The 26,233-nt window shown below is 36.0% G+C and overlaps 1 protein-coding gene across 1 annotated transcript in view; it reads right to left on the bottom strand.

The window, feature by feature from the left end:
- The window catches only part of DNER (delta/notch like EGF repeat containing), a 111,593-nt gene that overhangs the window by 14,628 nt on the left and 70,732 nt on the right, over positions 1 to 26,233 (bottom strand). Inside the window, exons 5-9 of the mRNA XM_039722437.1 lie at positions 23,586 to 23,731; positions 17,649 to 17,802; positions 14,862 to 14,975; positions 7,662 to 7,886; positions 157 to 279 (exon numbers count right to left, since the gene is read on the bottom strand). Of these exons, the coding sequence (XP_039578371.1) occupies positions 157 to 279; positions 7,662 to 7,886; positions 14,862 to 14,975; positions 17,649 to 17,802; positions 23,586 to 23,731 (762 nt within the window). The remainder of the gene's footprint in view (positions 1 to 156; positions 280 to 7,661; positions 7,887 to 14,861; positions 14,976 to 17,648; positions 17,803 to 23,585; positions 23,732 to 26,233) is intronic.

The following is a 26,233-nucleotide window of genomic DNA, read 5'->3' as shown; positions in this document are numbered from 1 at the left end:
AACTATTAATTTGAATAAAGATTAAGGGATCAGGATCAATACTGAAGTTTTTCTCCGTTAATTTTACATGAGGGATATACTTCTGCTCAGGATATGGCATCTCTGTAACAGAACCTACCATAAAAACTGCAAGAACAATTGCAAACCCCAGCCTACCTTCGTATTCAGCAAGGCACACACACTCGTAGCTGTTGACGAGGTCTCTGCAGGTGGCTCCGTTCTGGCAGGGTGCAGAAAGGCATTCATTATATTCCTCCTCACAGTAAAGGCCATGGTAACCTAAATCACATGAAGGGGAAACAAAAATAGTTATGAAACAATTTGCAGTAAAAATTAACAATTAGGCAACTATAGCATCTGCCCACAGACTAATATAAATATACTGTGCAAACTGATATTTGTTAAGACAATGATTTTAAAGGCATCTGTTCCCCAGGTGAAAATTACCAAGAAAATATTGGAAGCACAGTATTCTGAGAGAATTCCCAGCTCCTGTGATAAAGCACAATGAGGTGTAAGGATGGAGGCTGGTGGCAGAGGCCAGAAGCAGCAACGTGAATACCCACACTCGGATTGTTAAAAGAAATACAGGAATATTGACTGTCTCCCAGCTCCTTTGGATCCTTGCATCAAAGCCACTGTTCATCAAAGAGGTGATAATTGTATAACAGTAGTTAGAATGATTACATGTTTTAGCATAATGCTGTACAATGTCAAAGCACTGTGGAAGCATTAAGGTACTTTCATCTTTACAGTATTTCCAAGCCATAGGCAGGTATTATGGGCTGATTAGGTAAACATAGAAAGCAGAAGCAGAGAAAAGCTACAGGGCCTATTAACAGCCACTGAGTAATTTGTATTATGAGATAAGAAAGAAGGAGTCAATCCACATGAAAACAGCCCCTTTTTCATTACATAGTGTGCCACGCAATCATTAGCTGTAACAGCAGTTGAAATTACAGACCTAGTGTAGTCTATGATATAATACCAAGCACTGGAACTGTGCTCATGTGCTTATAAAAGCTTGATTTCCTCACTACATTAAAAAAAAAATTAATGAATGTACAATGAATAAATATGCAATGGGCATGAATACAGATGCCAGGAAAAAAGGCCTAAAATACTAAGTGTGGATTGTTCAGTGTGACTTTCTTCTTAAAGTAATCTCTAGTTAATGCTACTAACTAGATATTAAACTCAGATATGAAAGGAGGGTATCTTTCGTGAACAAAGAACCAGAGAGGGGCATATTTTCTTAGTAAGTCACAATCAAACTATATTCAGCATCCTGGTCTAAATATTCCCCAAAATTCTCAGAGAATAATAGAAAATAGGATAAATGCTGCCTTCAGACAATATTTGCATTCACCCTCTCCCTCCCTATTATGGATAATTCAAAACAATTTTTTGGAGATACAACTGTTAGTACTACTCAAGATATATAGACAATACCATCCATTATGCTTCTCAAAAAATTGTCCTTTCATAGGAAATAGTTGGGCTAGTAAGGTATTGAGAAACATTTCGGAACCACTTTCTCCAAAGCTGTCAGCCAGGCAATAGAGAATTAATTATGCTAAATGTTATGGGTTTTCTTGCTAGCCTCCAATGAAGTTTATCTAGCTTATGAGTATATGAAATATTCTTATGTAGTGAGATCTGTAGCCAACATAAAAACCACCAAAATCAGACGGGAGAATCAGTAAGAAAACAGATGGGAATTCCCAGTGTTTAACACCGATGTAATTAGACATTCTCAGAAAAAATATTTTCAACTTCTCACCTTTCCAAGAGAATGAAGGGAATTTGTGACTAAATAGCTGTCTGGTTTCCAAAATCAATATGAGCTATGGTATCACCTCCTCAGGCTGCAGCCAGCCCACGCTGCCAGACTCTGCACACAGCCAGGGAAAGATGTTTCCTCTCTCCACGAGAGGGCAGGTCTCACCCACACACAATTTCACCCTCAGCATCCTCACCCTGGGGCCAGCAGCCTCCTTCTGCTGGAGCTGCTGGGATGGAGAACATTCCACTGTGGGACCACCTGAGGGAAAGGCGTGCTTCTCCTCAGGGAGATAAGAGGTACCTTGTCATTCTTAATGAGCATTTCTCCTTGTAATACTGCTTTTCAATTATACTGATATATAAACCCTGTAGTACACTGAATTCATACATATATCTTCAAAAAGATTACATAAATAATTTATACATTTTTGTTGAAGAATTTAGATTAAAAAAGGAGCATTTTTCATAAATAACTTGAGTGATGGATTCTAGTGTAGTTGCTTCCTTTCCTTCTAGTAGTGTTACAATTCTGCTGCTTTTGTGTTCCCAGCCAAAGCCAAATGCAGCTCCTGGCATCTTTTGTGGTGTGCAATATTTCTGTGGATGTATTCAGAAAGAAAGAAAAAATACCTACAATAACAACACTTCTCCAGCTACTGTGTCCTGAACAGGATAAAAAACCCCATAGGAGGCATTGTAGCTTCAAAAAAGAGCAACTTTCCCAGGCCACAAGAAATTGGAGAAGTCTTTAGTAACAGAATCTTCATGAACTCAAGAAGAACCTGAAAATGAAGGTTGAATCCTGATGTGCTCTCTTCAGAGGCTGAGGAATGGATAGGGAACATGTCCATTCAAAAAAACCTGTCTACCCAAAAAACCCTAAAATAGAGATGTCCCTATGTCACCCCTTTTCCCTCTATGTGACCATCCCACTGGCACTACCCACTGCTACTGCTCTTTATAAAAGCAGAAACAGATCTGTTGCCATTCTCCTTGTGATCCCCAAATTCTTCTTCCTCTTTCTTATGCAACTGGAAGGGTGCCTCAAAGAGAGCAGGTTATTTTCCTGATAGAAATAAAACCTCACCACTTTCTAACATATCATAACAACAGCAGAAAAAACTACACCTGAGAAGAACAGAGAAAAAATCCATTTGTGCCCAGGTATGGCCTTCAGTTGCATGCTGAACTGCACTGTCTTTGTACATGGCTGTTAAAAACTGCAGAAGGAGAAAATGGGAAAGGGAGCTCACAATCTGTGTCACATGGGCTGATCAGGAGAAGACATGTGGTTTGTCAAAGCCTTCAAGAGCAAAAGATACAGCAGAATAATCTCTCAAGAATATCTGCACTATCAGGTTAACAAAAGAAAGAGGCAAAATCTTACTCTCCCTTTAGAAATCAATAAAGAACAAAGCTGAAATCTTTTCAGCCTTTTTAGACACTAACCCCTCAACAGTGACTCCCTGGGCTTATCCATAATTAACATTTCACCCAATCAAGGCAGCAGAACTTAAATCCCATCTCTATGGGAAGGCCTAATGGGGTACAATGCAAACCAGCTCTATTTTGCAGGCAACAGCATCATTTCATACTTATGGCTCCTCACTAACACAGAGTTGCATGTTATATAGCCAGGAAATGAATGTTCTGTTAAAGTCTGAGCTTACACAGCAATTAAATAAGAGAAGAATACTCCAGATGGCAGGAGGGTAGGAAGCCATGCTCACCAGCCATGGTCAGATTGCATGGAAGGTTGTCTTAATGTAGGAGTGGAAACAGATGAGGAGACAGAAGCAATAACGGGCTCAGAGACAGTCAGGAACTGGAATTAACCTGAATTCATTTCTTCCAGAGATCACATGTCCTGCCCCAGTTACAAAATGTGGGAAGGGAAAAGACAGAGAAAAGAAAAATTGCAACTGCTGCAGACAAATCTTGCTCTGGCCTCTGCAAAGGCACTAAAATAAACTTATGCTCCTAGAACTATCTATTAAGCTGCATGAGCAGTACAATCAAGGGAACATACTCCATGGTATTACTTCTAAAGTTGCAGCCACTTTTTATACCCTGCAGCACTTTTTCTGAAACTCCTTTTTTCTTTTTCCCAAATGTTCTGTATATGCCATCATATATATCTATATAGAGGGCAGGTGCTAATGTCTGTACATGTGCTGTTTCAAAATCCGTGTCTAAAAAACCCAAATCCAAAAGCTTGCAGTGATATTAAGCCATGCAATTTCTAGCTACATTTGTCCACTTCAGACCGGATAAAACTAAAAATACTATATTAAATATTCACATCTGAAATTTATAATGGTAACTGTATTAAAACAATTTCATGTAAAGAGTAAAAAGGTTTATCAGGAGGGAGAAACTGGTTTGGAATCCAGGGACTAAATAAACATTCTACAAACAGGCACAAAGGGTTCCCATTAGTTTCACCAACCAGACTTTAGATGAGAAGCCAGCAAATGAGCACAAGAACTTTTATTAGAATTGGTTCTTTAATATGAGGTAAGAAGTAAAACATGACACAACCTCTGAATCTAAGGTCCAAACATTAAGTATTTCTTTGTTACCTATAAAGGACAAGGTGATAAGTGTTAATAATTAGGGTGTGTAAGCATATAAATACAGAGTTAAGGTAAGGTTTCATGTGCAATTGAAAAATTGCACACACAGTACAAAGCAGGTATGGTTGCATAGGCTTGGGAGTTCCACAGAGCCCCTCAGCAGACATTTGAAATATGTTCAACTTGGAAGCAACTTACACACTTTTCCTTCCACTCTGAAAATAGGAACATTCAAAATATTAGACTTCTTTCTAACTATATAGTTAGCTTATACAAATTAGCTTTCCTCTACAAGCTATTAGATGAAAGCTCACAATGAAAGCCAACACATACACAAAAAATTAGTAGCAAATGTCTGGTTGTTCATGTTCTGCAAATTGTGCAGCTATGCAAGTATAACCACTATCATTTATCATTCTTCAAATCTGTACACTGGCCAAAGAAAAAAGGAAGCCAAACTGCCTACCAAGCAAGGAGACTTGCACAGACCTTGGACTAATTGGAACAATTTAAAATTCCTCTCTTGCTTAATTTTTGAGACAGAAGTAACACTGATGAAAAATCCAACTGACACTGTAAAATAGTGCTTAAAGGAAGGACAACATTCAGGTCACACACACAAGCAAAACTCTTAGTCACTTTGTTTCTGTATTAGAAAATTATATCCTCTGTCAAATATCTAAAAAAAAAGACTATAGCATCTTAGAGCTAAACACAAAATTTAAGTGACAGATTCCAAACTTCATAAAACTGTTTTTCAGACATGTCAGATAATCGATGTAGAAGAGAATTCTAAAATATCATTTAACAACCTTTCCATTAAAATACCTAAAAAAAAAAAAGTGTAGATTCAGTGATATGTCTGAAAGCCTCCTGTACAAAGAAGCTAATGGTCTAGGAGCAGGCACAGATGCTGAGAGCCTGCAAGTCAGAAAGCCTCAAGGTCACAAGACAGAGACCGTTTCTTTCCTGGTAATATCTTTATTATTAACCCTTGATAATGTGTCTAAACTGCACACAAATTTTATTCATTCCCTTTACAAGTAATGTAACAGATACTGTCAAGGTCTGTAAATAGAATCCAGCTTCTTAATATCCCAGACACGTAACTACATTGCTCACCCCCTCTAGCAAACTGCTTTTTGAGAGACATACCAAAAATGTATTAGCCTATGATTTGTAGTTTTGTAGTCATTACTTTAGTTTGGGGTTTTTTAGGAATCACAACATAGGAATCAAGTTTAATTGTTCTTACATGCCTTACACTCAATAATTACCCAAACCAAGGGCAAAGTGTATGTCACAGTGCCTCCTACATGCTGATCTACACACAAGTTGACTGCCCCTTGTCTATTATCCTTTTAAGTTATGGGGAAAATATCTGAAAATAATGATTAATAAAAGCCCATGTTGGTATATTCATAACAATGAAAAGACATAGAAGGAAACATTCTGTCTACCCTATCTTGATGCCACTTAGGTGCAGTTCTTAAACAACCTTCTGAAATAAGTTACCCAAGCTATTGACAGATTAATGATGAGCTCACTTAATCTGGCCTCTAGCTCCACCTCTATGTGAAGCAAGTAACATTATTTTTTAAAATGACGTTTACAGCAGCCTACAAAATGTTTGGAAAAAATAGATAGTTTTTTTGAATGTCATACATGGAGCAACACAAAAGACTTTAAATAAATGCCACATGGGGTCCTGGATGCCACCTCTAAGGCTTCTCATCTCTAACTTTTAAAAGCACAAATATTGTTCAAATAAAAATAAGTTTTCATAACATGAGAGGCTTAAGACTACTTTTAAGTCCTGAGAGAGACAGAAAAATTTTGAAAAAACCAAACTATGGAATTCTAATCAGGTTTAGGTGACAAAGTTCTGAAAAAAGCTTTTATTTGACCAAGAATATTTGACTAGCTTTTCTTTGTTTGAACTGCAGGCAAAGAACATGCTGAAGAAGACTAAAACTTTCCTGGGTTTCTTGGAAAGATAAATGTCTCGTTTTTCCTATTATTAATGACAAGTGCTGTCAACAAATGCATTATAAGATAACATTACTGTGGTATTGTCTGCATTTCATATTTTTCTCCTTTATAAAAGAGTATGTAATTTAACTATAAATCTGTCAACTCCAACAACAAATTTCCATAGTTTCTGGCAATTTGTGACTTCCTCCCAAAAAATTCTGATAGTCCCTCTCATGTCTCTAAACAACAGATAAATTGTGACACCACCTAAAAATGCTGAATAAGTTAATTTCATTACAAAATCCCCATATTCATAAATATCCACAAATAGATTAGTAGGATACATGCACATCCTGAAAATTGAGATGGAAGAGATGAATTATGACTGGTTTCTCACAAAACAAGGAAAAGCAGCAGAGAGAAGGTATTCATCTGAAAGGAATGTAGAACAATGTGAATGTCACAGCAGAGCTACAACTATTAAATGTCACTCCTTAGTTTATCCCTTGTACACTGGAAATTTGTTTTATCCTTAAGTTATTCAGTTTTCAAGTTTATAGCTTCATAGGAACAGACTAAAAAAAAAGTGAAAACAAAGATTGGTGCTCACTCTGTAAGTGCTTAGGCAGCAGTAGATGTGTAGCACTGGTTATCAACATCTGAACTGCTATTTCACCTACTACTTGCTAAATCATTGCTAAAATGGATAAAGGGAGCTATAAGCACCCAAATATCCTGTTCTATTGGTACAAGGATGAAAAAAACCTGGAGCTAAACCAGTTGCTCCACAGACCCCATGAATGTCAGGCTGTGCTGTCAAACGGCTCCCAGCTGAGTCTCCCCACTGGACTCACCTGAGCAGCCCTGCTGGATCTTCTCTAGAGAGACAATTTATGTAAACATAGATGGCAGAACTGAACCCTTTGGAGTAACCAATCTTTTTCCTTCTCTACCTTTGTGCAGCCACCTTGTCTGTTTTTTCCCTAAAGATCAGTGTCACATTTTCCATTCTCTCTACCAAATGTTGTAATTCCAACAGTGCTGATGCCTTGCCTTAGAAAGATTTATCCTGCAGACTACAGTTTTGTATTACAGCTGTAGAGTTCACTCAAGCCATATGGATCTCAGTGGGTATTTCAGTGCTCACTCTGCAATTTTTGGTTCTCCAAGTGCAATGTGTGGATTCCTATCATTGCTCTAAACAGATAGAACATCTGCTCAATCTGCTTTATAGACTGAAAAGAAAAGGAAGTCATTTTAAGCTATATATGGAACCTACATATAAAAATATGAGAAGATTTACAGAGGATGTAGCTTGGTACAAACCAGGGATACAGAGGCATCTGTAGCTGGTTCCAACGCTGCGACAAATGCCGTGTGCACAGGGATTCAGAGCACAGAAATCTATCAGCTGGGCACACGTAGGTCCTGTAAATCCAGGACTACAGCTGCAGGAGAAGGCAAGTCTGTCTGCATAGCAGGTTCCATTGTTCTGGCAGGGAGATGATGCACAAGGGTCTATTTTGTCCTCGCAAGTGGTTCCTAAAAACCCTAAAAGAAATAAATGGGTTTGATAAGTAAGCATCCTGATATGCATGCAATTCTAAGAACTACAGCAAGTTGAAAGTAAGCCATTGAGAAACCTATATTCCTTTCTTTAATTCTATGAATATTATAAAAATACAGACTTCTTACACAATTAAACTCTAATTTTGCCTATTGACATTCTCTGAAAAAAGATGCTTCAACTAATATCATACTATAAATGATTAAGGCAGTGAATTGCAAAAATATTTTCTTAAACTGACAGTGCTTATCTGCTTTCTGAGTGAATCTGGCTTGAAAAGCAGAGGAGATTTTCTAAAGATCAGGAGCTGGCTAGCCTAGAAAAAAAAAGAAAAAAAGGCCAAACTGACCTATTTTTCCTCTGTTAACGTGTATGTAAAATGTAACAACCTCTTAAACATAACATGCGTTCATTGCATTTCAATAACTGAAATATCTTTTACAGGAATAAACTTCTCATTAGCAGGGGAGACAACGATTTATTGAAGCAACACCATGCCAAAAAAATACATAAGGAAAGGGATATTCTTGCAAGGGAACTTTTAATCAGGTGTAAGGAAGAATTATGTTTTAATAAATTACAGTAACTGCAGCTTGTACCTATACATACACATACATCATGTATGTAGTAACACAATGCATGGTTATTGTATCCTAAAGCAAGTCAGAAAAACATATTCTAATTCTAGAACCCTTTCAAATAAAAGAACCAACTGTCCTTTCCATTCAATTATATATTTTTTTAATAAGTATTTGGTCTTTTTGTACAGACCATCACTTTTCAGGCTTAAAATTCCCCAGGAATATCTTACATTGTAAAAAAGCTCACAATATTACAGTAGAATAAGCAAAGGTGAGTAACCCACACAGAGCATACTACAGAGATCTACTCACAGAGTTAAAAAAACATATTAATGGAACTAAGAAAAGATTGGGAGGCCACAATTGCTCTGTGAGTGCCAGAGTTTTTGGATTTTTTTGGTCACAACTGGCAGCAGGATTGTAGGGGCATCTTCAAAACATTAGGTGCTGGACAAATGAATTTCAACGCTGAATCTGCCTTAGATATCCATAAGTCTTACATCAGACTTGTGGAATGAAAAATATGGAAAAAATCTAATTTACAAGAAAAAAAAAAGTACCTAGAAAGATGGAAAGGAAAGAAATAACCTACAGATTGGACTTTTAAGTTTTGTCATACAAACTCTGCAACAGACCAGGAGAGAAAATCAGGTCTGGCAGAGCACAGATGAAGAATAGGCAGGAGCCTTCTGTCCTCCCCATGTTGCTATCCTATGGCTTCAATTGCTTCATGGGCTTTGTCAGGACCACCTGCTCACCAATGCTGAACAAAGAGCCTGAAAAGAAACACTGTGGAATCCTATACTAGAGGTCCCTCCTGTAGATAACTAACCATCAGAAACTGCAGAGAACAGAAACCCCATGAGCAAGGATGTAATTCCAGCAATGGTTCACTAGCAAATTTACAAAGCCTGTACAGTTGTAATAAAATCTTGGTCAGATTTAAAAGAACCTGCAAGGACTTTTAACTATTACCAAGAGGAGATCAGCTAGTGAGTCCAGTGCAATCTCTCAAGTAACTCTGAAACCAGATTAAAAAGGTTTAAGGAGATCTGAGGTCACACAATGACACTAATACAACCTTTGCAGTAATCTTCCCTCCAAAGAGGAGGTTACTGGCAGATGGCTAATGTTCCAAGTGACAAAGCACTTCAAGAACATATGCAGGTTTAAAATACACCAAAACATGTTGCCCTTGTGCTATCTTTGACTGCACTGTGAAACGCATTTAGGTGATTCTGGAAGTTCAAATCTCAATCATGAGTCAAATATCTGAAAATACTCAAAGCAGAAAATATGGAAACCTATTATTCTGGCAGTTCTGAATGTACACTTAAATCCATACTAGTCCAATTATTGAAAGCAAATAATGCAAGTAATAACTATAAAAATCAAATTCAGAGGTGTATTGACTGAAAACAGAACCAAATTCCAGACAAAAAAAAAAAGTCCCCATTGTTTATGTGCAGAAAAATATCTCCTGAACTTCTCTTCAACCAGCTAGCATGGACCCAAAACTGCATGCAGGTCATTGCTGGCACAAAAGGGACATGACTGAAATGCAAAGTCTAGTGATAATTTGAAAGAACTGAATACAAAATTTACCAAGAAATAACACAGAAGGTAAAGGGGAAAGGCAATAATAGAAAATATTTATACTGGTAAAACCCAGAGTACAATGTCTGTGCTTACATGGATAGTAATTTGGCTAGTTGTCAAGAAGTATAACAGTCTTAAGTTAGGTGATATGCTTTATAAATTGCTACAGACCTCCAGGGCAGTGACAGAAACTAGATCAGATTTCAGAGACAGAAAAGCTCTGAATAAAAACCAAATTTCTCACCACAGTGGGATATTAATTATTTGGCTATTGAAAGCAAAAGAGCCATGTGCAAGTCAAGGAAGTCAAACATCTCTGAAGACACTACAGAACTACCTGTTATACAGAACTGCCTTTTATACAGCTTCTAGAACAACTAACTTGTCTGAATGTCACATTAGACCCAATTCCAAGAATTAAAAGTATGTGAAAAATTAAGTCTGTGAATTGTGAGAGCTCAGGACTATAAAACTTTAAACTTTGAAATGCAGGGATAAGCACTAAAAGAAACACAAGTTATTTATTATTTTCTCTATAGAAATTTGTCTTGTGAAAAATAGAAATAAATGGTATTTCATCAGAATTCTGTAGAGAGAAAAAAGTTACTAATAAGAAGGATCAAGAAATCATTAAAACACTTTAAGATTTTGATTGAAATTCACTCTAGCTAAGTCTTTCTGGATGAAGATGAATAGAGGCTAAACCCATTCAAGCACTGAGGAGAAGTCTATTAAAACTAAGAGCAATTTGGGAAGGTGCCAGATAAAAACATTAGATTAGTGGAAAGTACCAGAAACTAAACAGCCATAAAAAAATTTAATTAACAACAAAATGTTCTTCAGGTAAATTAAACTCTTATGGTAATATGAAAAATTTTGCATTCTGATCACCAGTAACCTTGGGAAATCTTCCATATGCAACAGCTGTGTGACCCAGTTTCCTGAGATCAAGATTTTAAGTGGTTTATTCTATGTAAACCTAAAGAAGTTAGAATGACATCTGCAAGATGTGCTAGACAAAAAGGCTTTTACAAGAACAATGAAGCAGAGAAAATAGTGAAAACCTTGAAACTTAAACTGTTCTAAGACACAGTAAATAATTTCTGTTCTCCCAGTCAATTAAGATTCATGGTGACAATGTGCATTTTCTAGCTGCAATTGCAAATCAACACATATGAATCACAACTTAGCATCTTCTATAGCTGTCAAACTCTATTTTCTAAACCACAGAAGCCATTATAAGAGCATTCATAAATTTATGAATTCCAGTATTTTCAGAAATGCCTGCAGATATTTCAGGCACTTTTGCTCAGTGTGTTGCCAGCAGTAGTTACCTGCAGCTACTCAAATCAAACTGTCAAAAGTAAAATAAATCAATGCTAAAATGTGAATTTCAAGTAATTTATATATGTTAAACTCTTTATCATAGCATTGTTTTCACTCTGTCTTCTTTTATTCTAGAGGATGACTGACATCCATTATTGCTGATGACCATTTTTCAAAAATATATTAAGCCAAATTAAAATATTTCTGCCCCTTCTGTCCAAGCTGGTGACCTCCACATAAAGCATGTAGGAACAGCCCAAGAACCCAGGCCACTTTGATGGGGATGGCCAGCTGAATGCAAGCAATTTTTAGCAAAAATTAATGTTTTCCTATAACACTGAAGGCAGTTAATCAGTACTTACAGACATCAAACTTGCACAGAACAGAACTTCAGAAACATCTTGCAACAGAAGTTTATTTCTTTATTATAACTGATCTGCACTTTGCTCATTACTGTCTGGCTTTGTTCTAAACCACAGCCCACTACTGAACCTTTTTAATATTATCATATGAGCAAAATTCACAAAGGGTGAAATACCTTCACGTACATCAGTACCAAGTCTTTCGTTCTATCTAATTTTACAAAATTTGTGTCTGGAAGGAACACAATTCCTCACCACACAATCAGGCAATTTCCATACAGTTGAGTTTGGTTTTTTTTTTTTGTTTTAACTTTCAATAAAGATTTCTGTGAATTTGATAACTACATAAACAAGGATCACTAGCTTCAACATCTCTAAAACCTATATTGATTTATTTAATAATATGTGTTTATTAATTTACCATAATGCCATTTATTTATACCAGCCAGGGTTTTTTTACATTTCCAATTATTATTTGTATATTTAGTTCAACTTCAGGGTATTTTGGAAATATACAAAACTTCTCAGAAGCCTAAAGAAAATGGAGTAACCAAATTTGTAAACTGATGAGCAGTACTCTAAGCAGTTTAAATCAAATCTATCAATGTTACTGTCAATATAATAGTCTGTTATATACTAAAATAAGTGGAATAAAACAAGAGGAGATATTTTTAAAAGTGATAAGGATGGAATGATTCTGAATAGAAATTTCAAATATTCATTTTCAGGTTGGCATGTTTACTACGTGTAGAGTTTTAGAATGTCTAGAAATTCCTTTGCATGAACATTTGAAATAATATTTACTAATTGTATGTTTATTGACAAAATTAATAAAACAATCAAAGATCCCTATCCAATTGTAAGCAAGTACAAGATCCAAACATTATTTTGAAAGTAATAGTGTCAAAATTTTAAATAAATTCTTCAGTCTTTAGTATTACTTAAGCTTCTCCACTACAAATTCAAATACAAAATCCAATTTTCTCTTTACAAGTGATTCAACAACTTCATATAAGGGTTTATTTTCTGATGTATTTTGGGTATTGAAACCTACAGTGCATCCCACAGAAAACTGAATCTGTAAGCATAATGAAATTTTCTTTACAAAAGGAGACTCTTAAGACAGTAAAATTGTCAAAAGAGTCATCATGAATTGTCCACATCTGAGACAGGCTGCTTTTTCAGGGCCTCAGTTCTAGCCTTCTGTCAGTTATCATGTGCTTTTTCATGAACCACAGATCTTGTTTGTAAAAGAAATGCACAGTCTCAAGATCATTCTTCATTGTTTCCATCTCATTCTTTTTTCTGCCATCTTTTTCTTTTCCTTGTGTGATAGTTGCCACATTTTCTTATCCTTTTCCAAGCTACATTATATCTGCAGCCTGTAGTTACTACACAAACAAACTCCTTGGTTACCTTTCCCCACTGTGCTGAATTAGCAGTACAGAAAGAAAAGCCATTTCTCAACAAGCGATCACTATTAAGCAGAGCAGTATAACAGCAGAGCAAGAAACCTCACTTAAATGAGAAAATTGGGGGTTGGCAGCCAAATTTGCAAGTTACTGCATCTGCAATTTTCAATTAACTACTCTGTTGTATTTACAAAAATCACTGAATCTCTTCAGAGATTAAAACCCAAACAAAAGCTCCCAAATTATGCCTCTGTGAAAGGATAACACCTCAAAAGATGTAAGAATGATCCAGGGACAGTCATTAGACAATACATTTTGTTAAATCAACTTTCTTTCCTTCCACAAGATATCTGAATTCTTCAGCTCGTTGACATGAGACCTTCCAGAACAAAATGAAGAAGCAGCAGTGCCTGGCACAGCCCTGCAGGGTCCTCAGCCCAGCAGTGACCCTGCCCCGTGGGCAGCAGAGAGGAGCTGGGCTATGAGCAGCACGTTCATTAACAGGCCATCAGGAGCCTGCAATTAATGAGCCCCACACAGAAACACATATGGCAGACATAAAACAACCCAAAATCCCAGTAGCTGCTCTTCCCAACGAAAGATAATTTCCTGCACTGCTTCCTTAAAGAGCCTTGAACAGATTTCTTTGGGAAATTGCAAGTAAATTATAGACCAAGTCTAACATTTAATATTTTTCTCCTGAATTTCACTACTATTTATAAGGGAAACAATTTCCAAAAATTTTCCACGTGCAGGATCTGCATGGCTGTCAATATGTCAGCCGGTGTTTCAACACAGCAGTTAAGTGTTAAAGCATACCACTCTAGAAAGGCAAAATCAGCCTGAAGAAACTACAAATAATCTTTATTATTAAGCATGTAGATATTACCAGAGCAGTTATCAAAGACCTGCACCCTTAGAGCAAGCATTAAAGTACTGGTAGAACAAAACCAACATCCACAGATCAAGGAAGGACAGAAGTATAATTAGTTCAAAGTTCCAATCTTAATTATAAATAACTAATAGGAGGCTCCATAATTGAAAACTTCCACTCATGGTAATTTTTTCATGCGCAATTTAGGGATCTGTCATTGCAGTCAGCACAGTGTTATGAAAGCACACTCTGGCATTGGGGTGTCCTTGTTTCACATTTACAAGATTTACCAGTGAGAATCAGTGAGAAGCTTCCATGTCAAAAAAAGGAATATGTCCAAATGGAAAGGAGAATTAATTAAAAATTTTGGGGGATTGAAATAATTCCTTTAGTTATGACTTTTACACATCTTGTAGCCAACTGGCCCATGTGCAGAGTAGAGCAAATACTACAAGGGAGACATCTTTTTCTCACACATTTAGTGGACAACATAAAAATCAGATCACACCCTGAGTCTCCTCAAATTTGCCTTTCTCATCAGTGCTGGAGCCTGACTTCTATTGTAGAAATAAAGAACATTTCTGCACCACATACACACTGAAACACACAACTGCTACAACACTTCCTATCCTTTTGCTGATTATCCCAAGATTTCTCAGCTCATTTTCATTTCTGCTTACAATTACAAGCTAAGGCACATTAAAAAAAAAATTAAATATACATATCTACATATGTCAATATAATCAAAAATTTAGAGGAAAAACAGCACTTTGTATGAGGTACTGGAGAGGAGTGTGCTGGTTACCTTCTGGGCACTGACAGCTGAATCCATTGAGGTGGGATGAGCAGGTGCCTCCATTCTGGCATGGCTGCTGGATGCAATGATCAATCTCTGACTGGCACAGCTCTCCAGTGTAACCTACAAAACAGCTCACAATATTCAGAAGATGGAGCAAAAACAAGGGTTTACCATTTACATACTGCTCAGCCATCCAAATAGTACCATTCGTTTTCTTTAATCCAATTAACCAATAGAATGCAGGACAGTCTCTCATTTCTTATAAAATGATATTTCTAATTAAAATATATACTTCACAGGAGAAGCGTACAAAAACAGCAGAATGCTAGAGACTACATCTGTGGTATTTCACAACAGCAATATTCTGACATCACCAGTGAACTGGCAAGAGCTATTGGGTCCTCATTGGTGCTCATATAACTGAAAAATAAAGTCATTTTGGTGTGGTTTTCATATGCCACTTGAATCCCAAGTCAACAATCTTTAGCAAGGCTTTAAACAGAACTTAAGACTATGAATTATTTGTGCATATGCTGAATGACTGTCATTTGCTCCTACTTCTGGGCTTCAAGAAAAGTGTTTATTTTAAGTGGGAGCTGTGAAGAACTGCTCAGCACAGTTGCAAACTCTTCCAAATAAGCTTCTATAAGTTCACAAGCTACAGATTGTGTGTACTGTATTATTTGACCATAAGTTTGCTTTGTTCCATATGTCTGATGTCTGCAACACATCCTCAAAAAATGAACAAACTTAAAATACAATCTAAATTATTCTACACTCTGTACCTAAATTTCATAACAAATACCACACATTCCCCTTTTCTAATTTTTAATTACTTCCAAGAAAATATCTTGGATGCATAACTGAAGAGAAAACTACATGCTACACCCAGGCATATCTTATTTTTTTTAAAGGAACCCTACAAAAAATTATTAATCTCTTCCATCATGAGCATATTTAACTGAATGGCTGGTGTCAAAGGCTAGTAAGCTGTGATTATCACTGCTATGAACAGGTATAGAAGAGAAAGACCCCAACGTGAAACAGAGGTCATACATGGACAGGATTTAGCTGATGCAGGAGAGAAAAAGGAAAAAGAAGGGGAAAACCCCCCAAATCAAACAATAGTGTGGGAAACATCCATGGTTTTATTAAATAATTATTTTTAATGTAATCAAAATCGGTATGGTTTTTTGTACACAGTAAGACCCACACACATTTAGATTTATGATGTCACCATAAAATAGCTGTCAACACAGAGCTGCTACAGCACTACTACAGACAAACATCTGTAAGACTTTCTGTGAACCTTCTACTTCTATATGCTATAGGGAGCTAAATTATAAAACTGTTCTCTGCAATGCAAAACCTGGAAAAAGAAACGGCTGTATATTGTAAAATGATTCTATTAAGTCACCTAAACAGAGGGAAAAAAATGAGGTAGAAAGTCAGAAATGTGGTCTCATATGGCAGGTCCTCCTGACTGGGTTAAAGCACTTGGAGGGACAGATCTCGGCTCCACTCCAGAAAACCAGTGATTTTCTGTAATTCTAACTGGTCTCAAATTCACATAAATTTTACAGAAGCAACAATGAAGTATTATAGAAGACTGCATGCACTGACTTCTTTCATCTATAGGCTTCACAGCTTTTTTAGTTTGCACATTCAGCTCATTATTTTTATAGATTGTAACACAGTATTGAATGTGCTTAAGTCATTTAAGCATTCTTCCATCTTTGAACTGTTATCAAGCTTGTGAAGGTTCAAAATTACCCTGGAATTCACATGTATCCAAAAGAATGTGGCATGAAGGCTGAAATGATTATGCTGCTCTGAATTTTGGTACAAGAATTGGTCTTCCTGCAATTGTCATTACAGCTTGCAGGGAAACTCATTAGAGATAATATCTTATGACACATGTATAAATATAAATATGTCCTATCTTATTACCACCTGTAGTCCATCTGAAAGAGAATATGATTCAGGAATAGCATCTCAAATACATTGCAGGGACTAGAAACACAGAGGTACTACACAATCACCAGAGAAGTGGGGGGAAAAGCAGGTTTTTTGTGAGATACACAGTAAGAATCATGACACGTCTCTGATTTGTGCTGATATTTAACTTCATAACATTTCCTTCTATCAGAATTTGGGAAACACGATCATGTTCACATACAAATGTTTCTGAAACTTGCATATGGAGACATATAGGATAATTAAACTCTTACCTGCAATTTTCCTTAATATTTTTCATATGAAATTGATATTTTTTAGAAATTCAAAGTTAAATTAAAACAGTTAGTTTTCCAGACTGTTTTATAGCATGTGGACACAAATTCTGGTGGATACAGTAATTACGGGTAGAAACACAAACCACTGAACTTAACAATGATTGAGCCATTTGAATGACATAAGACATTTGATATTAAAAAATTAAGAAGAATTCTTTTTTAAAAAACCAAAAAGATAAACCTAAGCTGATGTGTGGCAGTGACAGAAAACTTTTGGAAGAAAAATCTGATAAATAAAAAGCTGATGTAAATTAGATTTTGCTCCTGTGTTTTTAGTAGGTAAGGTTCCACTAGTTATGATTAATTCCCTCATCGGGTTGATGTTCAGACATGTGCTTTCAATGGCATTTTTCACCAGTGAAGAACCTTCCACTGCCCTTATGTTGTTGTTGCATTTTCTCTATGTTCTGGTATCAGAAGTTGCACAGTTCACTGCTCTGCAAAAAGAGATGCACCGAATGTCAAGCAAAGCTGCATTATTCAAGAATTCAAAACCTACCAGGCAGGCAGCTGCAGGTGAAATTGTTCCTGTCATGTTTCTGTGCTACATCAGTGCAGGTTGCATTGTTCTGGCAAGGCTGGCTCTGACAGGCATCAAATTCTTCACACAGGGAACCCTTATATGCATCTTCACACTCACAAAAAAATGTTGCCTGAAAACAAAGAGGATATGTACTTCACAATAAATTTTCAAAGATTATGTTTTCATTTAATACACTTCTGAACAAGGATGGTTTGGTTTTCCTGTTCATAACAACAGTAGTTGCTATAAATACATCAACTGAACAAAGTTGCTCCTTGAAATACTAAATCTGCACCAGTTCTTCAGCTCAAATTTTTAATGATGCTGGGTCATTTCATCTAGACAAGGAGTCTGGGATCAGATCCATAATATCTAAATCATTATACATTTTTCTTCCATTCCAGAAATTAGATTTATAGGCTGAAATAACTGTCAGAATCAATAATGTGAAGATTTACTGCAAGAAAACCTTACTACAGATATGCTCTCTTTACACGGCAGGCTCCCAGAGTGGTACCTCAGCAGTAACACTCCCTTTACAATTCTGTTAAAATACGTCTTCTGAGTGTATTCATTACCTTTTGCAAACTCTGCTGCTTAATAAAAATCAAGACCACTACACCTCTTAAAGATTTAAAGCAGCACCTACAGGAAGCATGATATGGCACTTTTTTGTTTTTTGCAAACTCTGCGGCTTAATAAAAATCAAGACCACTACACCTCTTGAAGGTTTAAAGTACCTACAGGAGGCATGATATGGCACTTTTTTGTGGGTAATAAAATAATTCAAATCAGATTTAAAAACTCTTTAGGTAACCAAGATTGTCAAGGAAGTCTCCAAGAAGCAAGGAAAGCTCTCTCCTCTGTGGTATGCATTTAGATGACATCTGAATCTTGGTTCATCAAACACTAGATGGCAACATCACTCACTCTCATCTATTCCAAAGCCAGATCTTTGGTGCTGGAACGCAGCTGTCCCATGCACAAACATTGGACTGCAAGTGCAGAACACACATGGAACTAGAAACAAAGGGATGGGGGCTTCTGGTTTTGCTTGGTTTTGCTTCATATGAATTAATTACTTCAGTAGAAAATAATCATCTTCACTTAAATAAAATACTTCACTCAGTAAACTCCAGGTTTCACTCTTCCTTACAAATATCACACTGGTAGAGTTACACAAGAATAAATATGATACATCTTCAAAACTATGACTATGTTATTTATCAGGAGTGCCAGAAGCCATCCTTAAGTGTACCGTCTACACATGTTCTGGAATTTACCCCAGCCTCTTCACAAAACAGCTCTGAGTATCCCACACATCACCAATGACAGGTTTACAAAAAAGGGGGTAGTTCAACAGAAAGGAAAGACAGTCAAGCAAAAGACAGTCAAAATTATTATACTCGCATAGCACAGTAACTATCTTTAAAGTTTTATCCAAGAGTTTGATATAGGGATCAATTTACCATAAAGAGTACTTAACAAAATGGGGTTTGAAAGCTGCAAAAGAAAAGCATTTTAACACTTCAATCTGAAATATCTAATGACAGGTAACAGCTCTGAGATGCTGACAGGTTATTCTGTGGAGAAGATTAGGTTATCATCACTTACCCCAATTGATACTAGTTTGTTTTTTTTCCTGAACAGATAACATGTACTAGTATATTTGAGCAAAACTGAGTCAAGAAGCAGCTTCACACTGCCACTATGCTAGAATTAACGTCAGTAAGAACTCCAAAATAATGTATTATCAATTAAGAGACCATCTGTGTATTTTACTTGATTAAGTGCAAGTATATAGTATAATTTTGGATGGCAATAAAGTAATTTTTTTAATAATTTGCTATTATCCAACCTACACCATATTATAAATATAGCTGGAATATAGTAATTTTTTGCTGTTCTAATTAGGAAAGTAATAAATCCTTTTTTTACAATGGCAAAGAAGTTAAGATGACCAGAACAAAACTAATGTCTACTCTCTCTGACTGAGAAAGACTTTCAGTATTTAGTACAACTCAGAGTGAGTTACTATAATATTTGATCAAAATGTTGCATGATAATGACATACTTCAGAGCATACTGTACTTAGGAAAATAAGTCCATGTGAAGGACAGCATACCTTCAGGTATACATGAGGGGTTTTATAATTTGCCTTTTTACAGATTATTATCAAATGGATCTATCCCAAAGCTTCCAGCCTGCATAGAAGACATGAAAACCATTGCTATTCAATTCAATGTATTATTTCTCTGTGCAGGCAGAGGCCAGATATTTTTGGGTAAATCTCATGGGTTCTAAATCTAGCAATAAAAATTCATATTTACACAGTCAGCCCATCCATATTTTTTATGGGAGAGCCAAAGTTATGGAACAGAGCAATCTGTGACAGACACAACCTCTTGCGTAAGCAAAATTGTGGCACTCACAATCAATGGATGGCCACTTCAAAATCTCACATGAAATAAGAAATTCACACCAGACAAATCTCTCCCCTTTGGGTTAATACCAAAACTTCTCTCTTCCATTAACTGCTAACTCTTAACTCATCCTGGTAAAGGTGAGTAGATGAATGTGAGAGTTGTATTTATATTGTGATGATGCCAAGACCAGCACTATACTTCTGACACATTCCCGTTTCCCTTGTGGACCAGTGGCAAGCATGGCAGAAAAACAGGCACAAAGCTCATACAAAGGAAGGAAAAGGCATCACTTGAGCTCAGCATCACCTCACTGCACAGAACTTCATTCAGAGTGATGAATTTTATCTTCTGTTCAAAAGCAATAATTGAAAACAAAACTGCATTAGAATTTGCTTTTCATAACCACACTCTATAAAAGCATCTAGCTGAGTAGAAGTCAAATTATAGATCAGCAAAAATGAGTTAAAATTGGCTAAGACTCCCAGGTTAGATCAGAATTCATTTGTTTATAGTTATATGCACTCTATACATAACACTAACCCCCTGTGCTTATATCACTGCAGATTGTTAGCTACTTTCAATTTTCCCAATAAGCAGATGTGTTCCTACATTCTTTCACATTCTACTAGATTTCAAATAAAACTATGAAGTACATAAAAGCCCAAAGACAACCATTAATCTTCTTGGCACTGGAAGCAATGACTACAGCCAGCAGAGCTCTGAGCTTGCTCATGGCATTGGGCCTTTTATGCATTCTTCTAAGAAGTTGCTTTGCATCCTGCAAGACTAGATTGTGCAAAGCCAGAATGCATTACGGATAAAAACAAAGAGCAAATAACAAAGGCCGCATTTTTAAAATTTAAAAAATTAGAGTTTATGTTCTGCAAGAAGAAGTGTGTTGTGGGAAACAGACACAATGGTTGTGATGTCAAGCATGCAATTTTGGCAGCCGCTTGTTCCATCATTAGGGAAATCATCAAGATATTTTAGAGCAAATCTCACATAATTTCAGTTAAACAATGGCAAAAACATTCTACTTAATGAAATATGCCCTTCTATTTTTATCTTCTGCTGGGCATGAATCAGTGTCCTATCTGAAGTTCTCTGATATACATAATAGGCTAAAGATCAAGGAAAGTTCACGGATTTAGAAACACAGGACAGGCAAAAAGACAACATGGAATTTTAACTCCGCATGGATATAAATTAACTTCCTTTTGGTCACTGTGTGATGTTCCAGCAAGCTACCCCAGCCCAGCAGGTAGCACAGGTTTGATGGCATTTGAGAGGATCACTGGGAGCATTCCTCATTTATTCAAGTTCTAGAAAACTCAGGAGCAGTTTATGACAGCAAAAATAAAAGCAGCTGCATTTCTGAAGCTAAAATTTTATTTGAAGATAGGTAAATATCTGCAATGTTCATATTACATATTTAAATAATTTTAATATATTTTTTATATTTAGAAATATTGAGAATCCTGCTAATTCTTGGTCTCTGACTGACATTAATTGCTAGATACTCTTCAGAAGTGGATTTTGACATGGCTTGTGTGTCCCACAGCTTCAGCCACAGGGTTTTGGTCAACTGCAGCCTAGTGCATGTTATACCAAAAACACTGCCTTAATAAATTTTCTGGTTATTAGGTTCAGAGAAAGAATAGCAGAAAGATATGAACAATCCTAATTTTTTCTATTCACTCGCCAGGGAAAACAGCAGCCTGCATGTGCACAAGGCAGGGCTCTCTCATCATTCACTGTTCTGGTTTTAACATATAAAGCTTCCAATGTCAAGATTACAGGTAGGAACATACAGATACTGACTTATCTTTTTTTTTTTTTTGAGTTAAATAATTGCCACTTTTTCTTGCTGTGAAGCCAATCCATCTCTTTTGTAAAGAAAATTTTACTTTATTTGCTACACCTTAAAAGATTAATAACACACGGATAATTATTAGAGGCCATATATGCTTTTCCCTAAACACAGAAAGCCATTAATTCTTCTGCATAGATATAGGAAACAATTTATTCTTATTTTGTAACATCACATGCAACGAGAGAAAGAAATTAAAGTCATAAAACTAGACAAACAACATGAAAATATATTAAATGAGGCAATATATCAAAAGATACAACTCTCAAATTGACAAACAATAGAAAAAGACAATATTTTGATATGCTGTTATGCATAGAAAATTTGAACATATTTATGCAAGTCAAATTCAAAATACTGATTTATAAAATAAAAATTATAAATACACTAAAACACAAAACCAAAACTGGGTCATGAAATAGAACACTGTATCTGAATTAATAATTTATTTGGATACCAGCCAGCTGGTATAGTAAAGCAGCATTTATTTCAAAATTCATCTTGCAATAATTATGTTCACACATTACCGCTAGCATTTTACAAATTCATTTTTGAGAAATAAAACAGGTAATTATTCCAGATGTTAGTACTGCCACGTATGTATAGATTACTGTGGCAATTTAATTATTGTTGTTACAATTGAAAACACCATTTTCTATCAAACATGCTTATTGAGAATTTAAATCAGAAAATGGTAGCAGATGAACTACGAGTGAATTCACTCAGTATGCCAAATTTTTTGTGCTCACAGCAGGCTCACAGCTGTTAATATTTACTCAACAGTTACTACTGCTTTTGTCTCCCAAATGAATAATAATAAAACCAAAGATTAACTGTGCATATTTGTACTGTAACTTACTTTTAATCCATGAAATAAAAAATAACATGTATAGAAGGTAACAGAGTATACAGTATCTAAATCACAAAAGCCCAATCTGATTTTGTAATAGCAGAATACAGACTGCAAATTTGACAGATTTGGTTCTTATTTCCTCATGTTGCTAGATCACACAAAATCCCCAAGTCCAGTGGAATTGCCATTGTAATCCCTCACTGCAGCATTATGTAAAGCACAAAGCTGTACAGGAAACCTTGCAACCACTACCAAATTACTCCATTCTGCTTCTTCTCATAATTGTGGTCAGGAAATTCTATTGCACTGGTCAGTCTGTTCTGAGTAAGCAGTTATTAAGAGGTAGAGAGAGAAGCACCAGATTAAAGCTGACCTAAAACCTACGACAAGGTTGAGAACTTAACAAATCTGAGCACATTGGTCTGGAGATTGGAGATCCCTAGTGCCCAAGCCATGGTCCTCCTTTAGGAAAGCTTCCTTCTACAGTGACTGTAAGATGCAGTACAAATTCCCTTACCCCTGATTTGAACCACTGTTTTTATTGCCAGGGCAGGGTATGAATCTTTGCATCTCATTTCTGTTATTTTCTTACTTCAAGTGCTTGATTTTCAGGTATAGCAGATAAATATTGTTATTTAGTAACAGCTGAGAGCTTTCAATGCCTGTTACACAGCTGCAAGGCACAAACACCAAGGACAATTTGCCCTGTTTCAATTATCATGGAATTGCCACATTACAGGAATGTCTTGGTAAGCTGACCTTACCTCATCTGGCTTGGTGATGCATTTCCCTTTCCCTGAGCATGGGAAGTTGTCTGAATGGCCTCCCACAGGCATGCAGGTACTCACTTTCACCACCACAGTCAAGCGTAGAGCCACAATGCACTTGGTAACTGAATCATTCAAAAAACCTTTTCAAAAGAGAAGAAAATATTCTTGTTATATGACAAAATAGGCTGATACAGTTAACGCTCTGCAGCTAGACAAAGAAATAAAGCTGATTTGAAATAAACTGTCAACTAAGAACCAAATTGCTCATACGTAATACACACCTCTCTGATTGCGAGGCATGTAAATACAAATTAAAATACAGTTTGGTGACAAACCTCATCATATTGATTTAAAAAATGGAAGACAGGATGGTGAACATATCTACGTCTAGAGCTCAAATCTACATTCTTTTATGTTTCAAAAATAAATGCTTTTGCCTGCTACTTTTTGAAAAGTTTAAAAATATATTTCTTTAATGTCTCTAACAACAAGGAACATTAAAATCAAATTTTGTGGAGAAATATGTTTAAGTGAGTTCATAAAAGTTACTTTCAGAGCTAAGAAGCACCCAGATTCATGACATTGGTAAAAGATGGAGAATTCGTTTGGTTGTGTTTTTTATGAAGTTGGCAAGAATATATTTATACCACTTGACAGCAATTCTTTGTGTATGTGCAATACAAGTATTATTGATGTCTGATCTGATGCCTCTATAAGCTGATATGGCAGGTAAAGATGAACTAAACATGGAAATGGGAACACTGGACAAGGAACAGGAAGATTCATTAATCTTTGGCTAGCACCTGTAATTGCATGGAAGGAAAAAATTGTGGTTGGTAGCTGTTAAAACACACTGGAGCATAACAACTTCACTATCAAACATATTCCTAACAGTTATCTGAAAAATAAAGGAAGGACAGGAAAGATAAAATGGGGCACACACAGAGTCCATGACATATGGGATAAAGTCGGAGTTCATGTCAAAACACACAGCCCCTGCTCCTTGTGCTTGAGCTGCCTCGTTCCAGCACGCTGATCAGACTCCTGCACCACAGCCCTTCCATGTGTGGCATCAATTAATTGTTTGTTTGGGGAAAATAAATGTGCACTGACACAAAAATGTGGGTTTGGTATAGTGTATATACTGTATGCAGAAGTTATGAATAAAAAACCACCAAAGATCCTTCCACAGACTGTCAAACCTTGACTTCACTATCCTCCATGTAAGTAGACCCCAAAAGGGGCTAAGACTGTAGGACCAGAATGGAATGCTGCAGGCACAAAACCATTCTATGATTCCCCTTTTCTTTAGAAAATATAGAGAGAATTTAAGTAAAAATTGATGGGTTTTTTAAAAACAAATATCCTTAATTTTTGCTAAGACTGTAGGACCAGAATGGAATGCTGCAGGCACAAAACCATTCTATGATTCCCCTTTTCTTTAGAAAATATAGAGAGAATTTAAGTAAAAATTGATGGGTTTTTTAAAAACAAATATCCTTAATTTAAAAAAAAAAAAACAGCACTAAATAGATGCAGTGTATGACAGAATGTTTTTTCTTAGATTTTTCCACTTCAAATTGCAAAATCCATTTACAGCCTAAACCTCTAAGGAGCTTCAAAGATGCAGTTCAGCTTCTTGCATTACAGACTGGAGATAGCACATTTAGTTAAGAGAAAAAAGTAAAACAAAACATTTTAATGAACAGGAACAAACAAAAGTTTCATGAAACACAACTTCAAGTGAATTCTCTTTCAGAACAGTTGCTAAGCATTACTTATATTTTGCATACGGAAGTGTCAAGCATGACTAATTCTACAAATTCCACACAATCGTATTTCCAGAAAAACTTGCATTCTTTGTTCTTCATTTTTAGATTTCACTTTTTAAAATGCTGCATTCCTTCAGCTGTTGGTTGTCTATGATCCTTAAACCCTACCTTCAAACAGGAAAATCTTATGTCCTACATAGACATCACTGGCTTGAGTACAGCCTCCACAAGTTAGCTGAATGTTCTAAAGGATCAGATTTAAAAAAAAAAAAAAAGCAAACAAAAACACATGTATTGGGTATAGTTCCAAATGCCTAATGGTCTGTTTTGGCTAGTGAAGATTATTGTAATCTGATGACCTCTTCAAAGCAAGCCAATTTATTCTGGCCTCAATACATACCCCATTTTTACCCATCTGTTCAAAGATGCAGCCAGAATTTTTCTTTAACAATTGAATGCGATTGTCACTGGCAGTCATGCAATTATATGTGAATGCTTGGAAGAATGTGGTATTTAGAAAATGTCTTTGGGTTCACATTTCCTTGTCTGAAGCAGATTGTTACATATTCTTCAGGACAGTTCCCTAAAGAAATATTAAATCAACCTTCTTTGTACTTTGAATCTTGTTACTATTTTGGTATCAAAAGCCCTTAGGCAAACCACTGAAAAAATCATTATTCTCTCTGCAATGCCACACATTTTCCTGCAATTTCTAATTATCTCACCTAATTTGTAAATACTAGAAAAATACAAACATGGGTATTTATTTTCATTTGATAGAAGTTGCATATAACATTCTGAGATGTCTAGTTTTTAAGGCTAAAAAAGAAGCTTGTCTGACCATCTAAATATAACACCCTGCTTAACTCA

The sequence above is a fragment of the Passer montanus genome, unplaced genomic scaffold (assembly GCF_014805655.1).
Source record: "Passer montanus isolate IOZ18808 unplaced genomic scaffold, ASM1480565v1 scaffold48, whole genome shotgun sequence".
NCBI classification, from domain to species: domain Eukaryota; kingdom Metazoa; phylum Chordata; class Aves; order Passeriformes; family Passeridae; genus Passer; species Passer montanus.
Note: the sequence above shows the minus strand (reverse complement) of the source record. Positions and strands in the feature narration are given on the sequence as shown.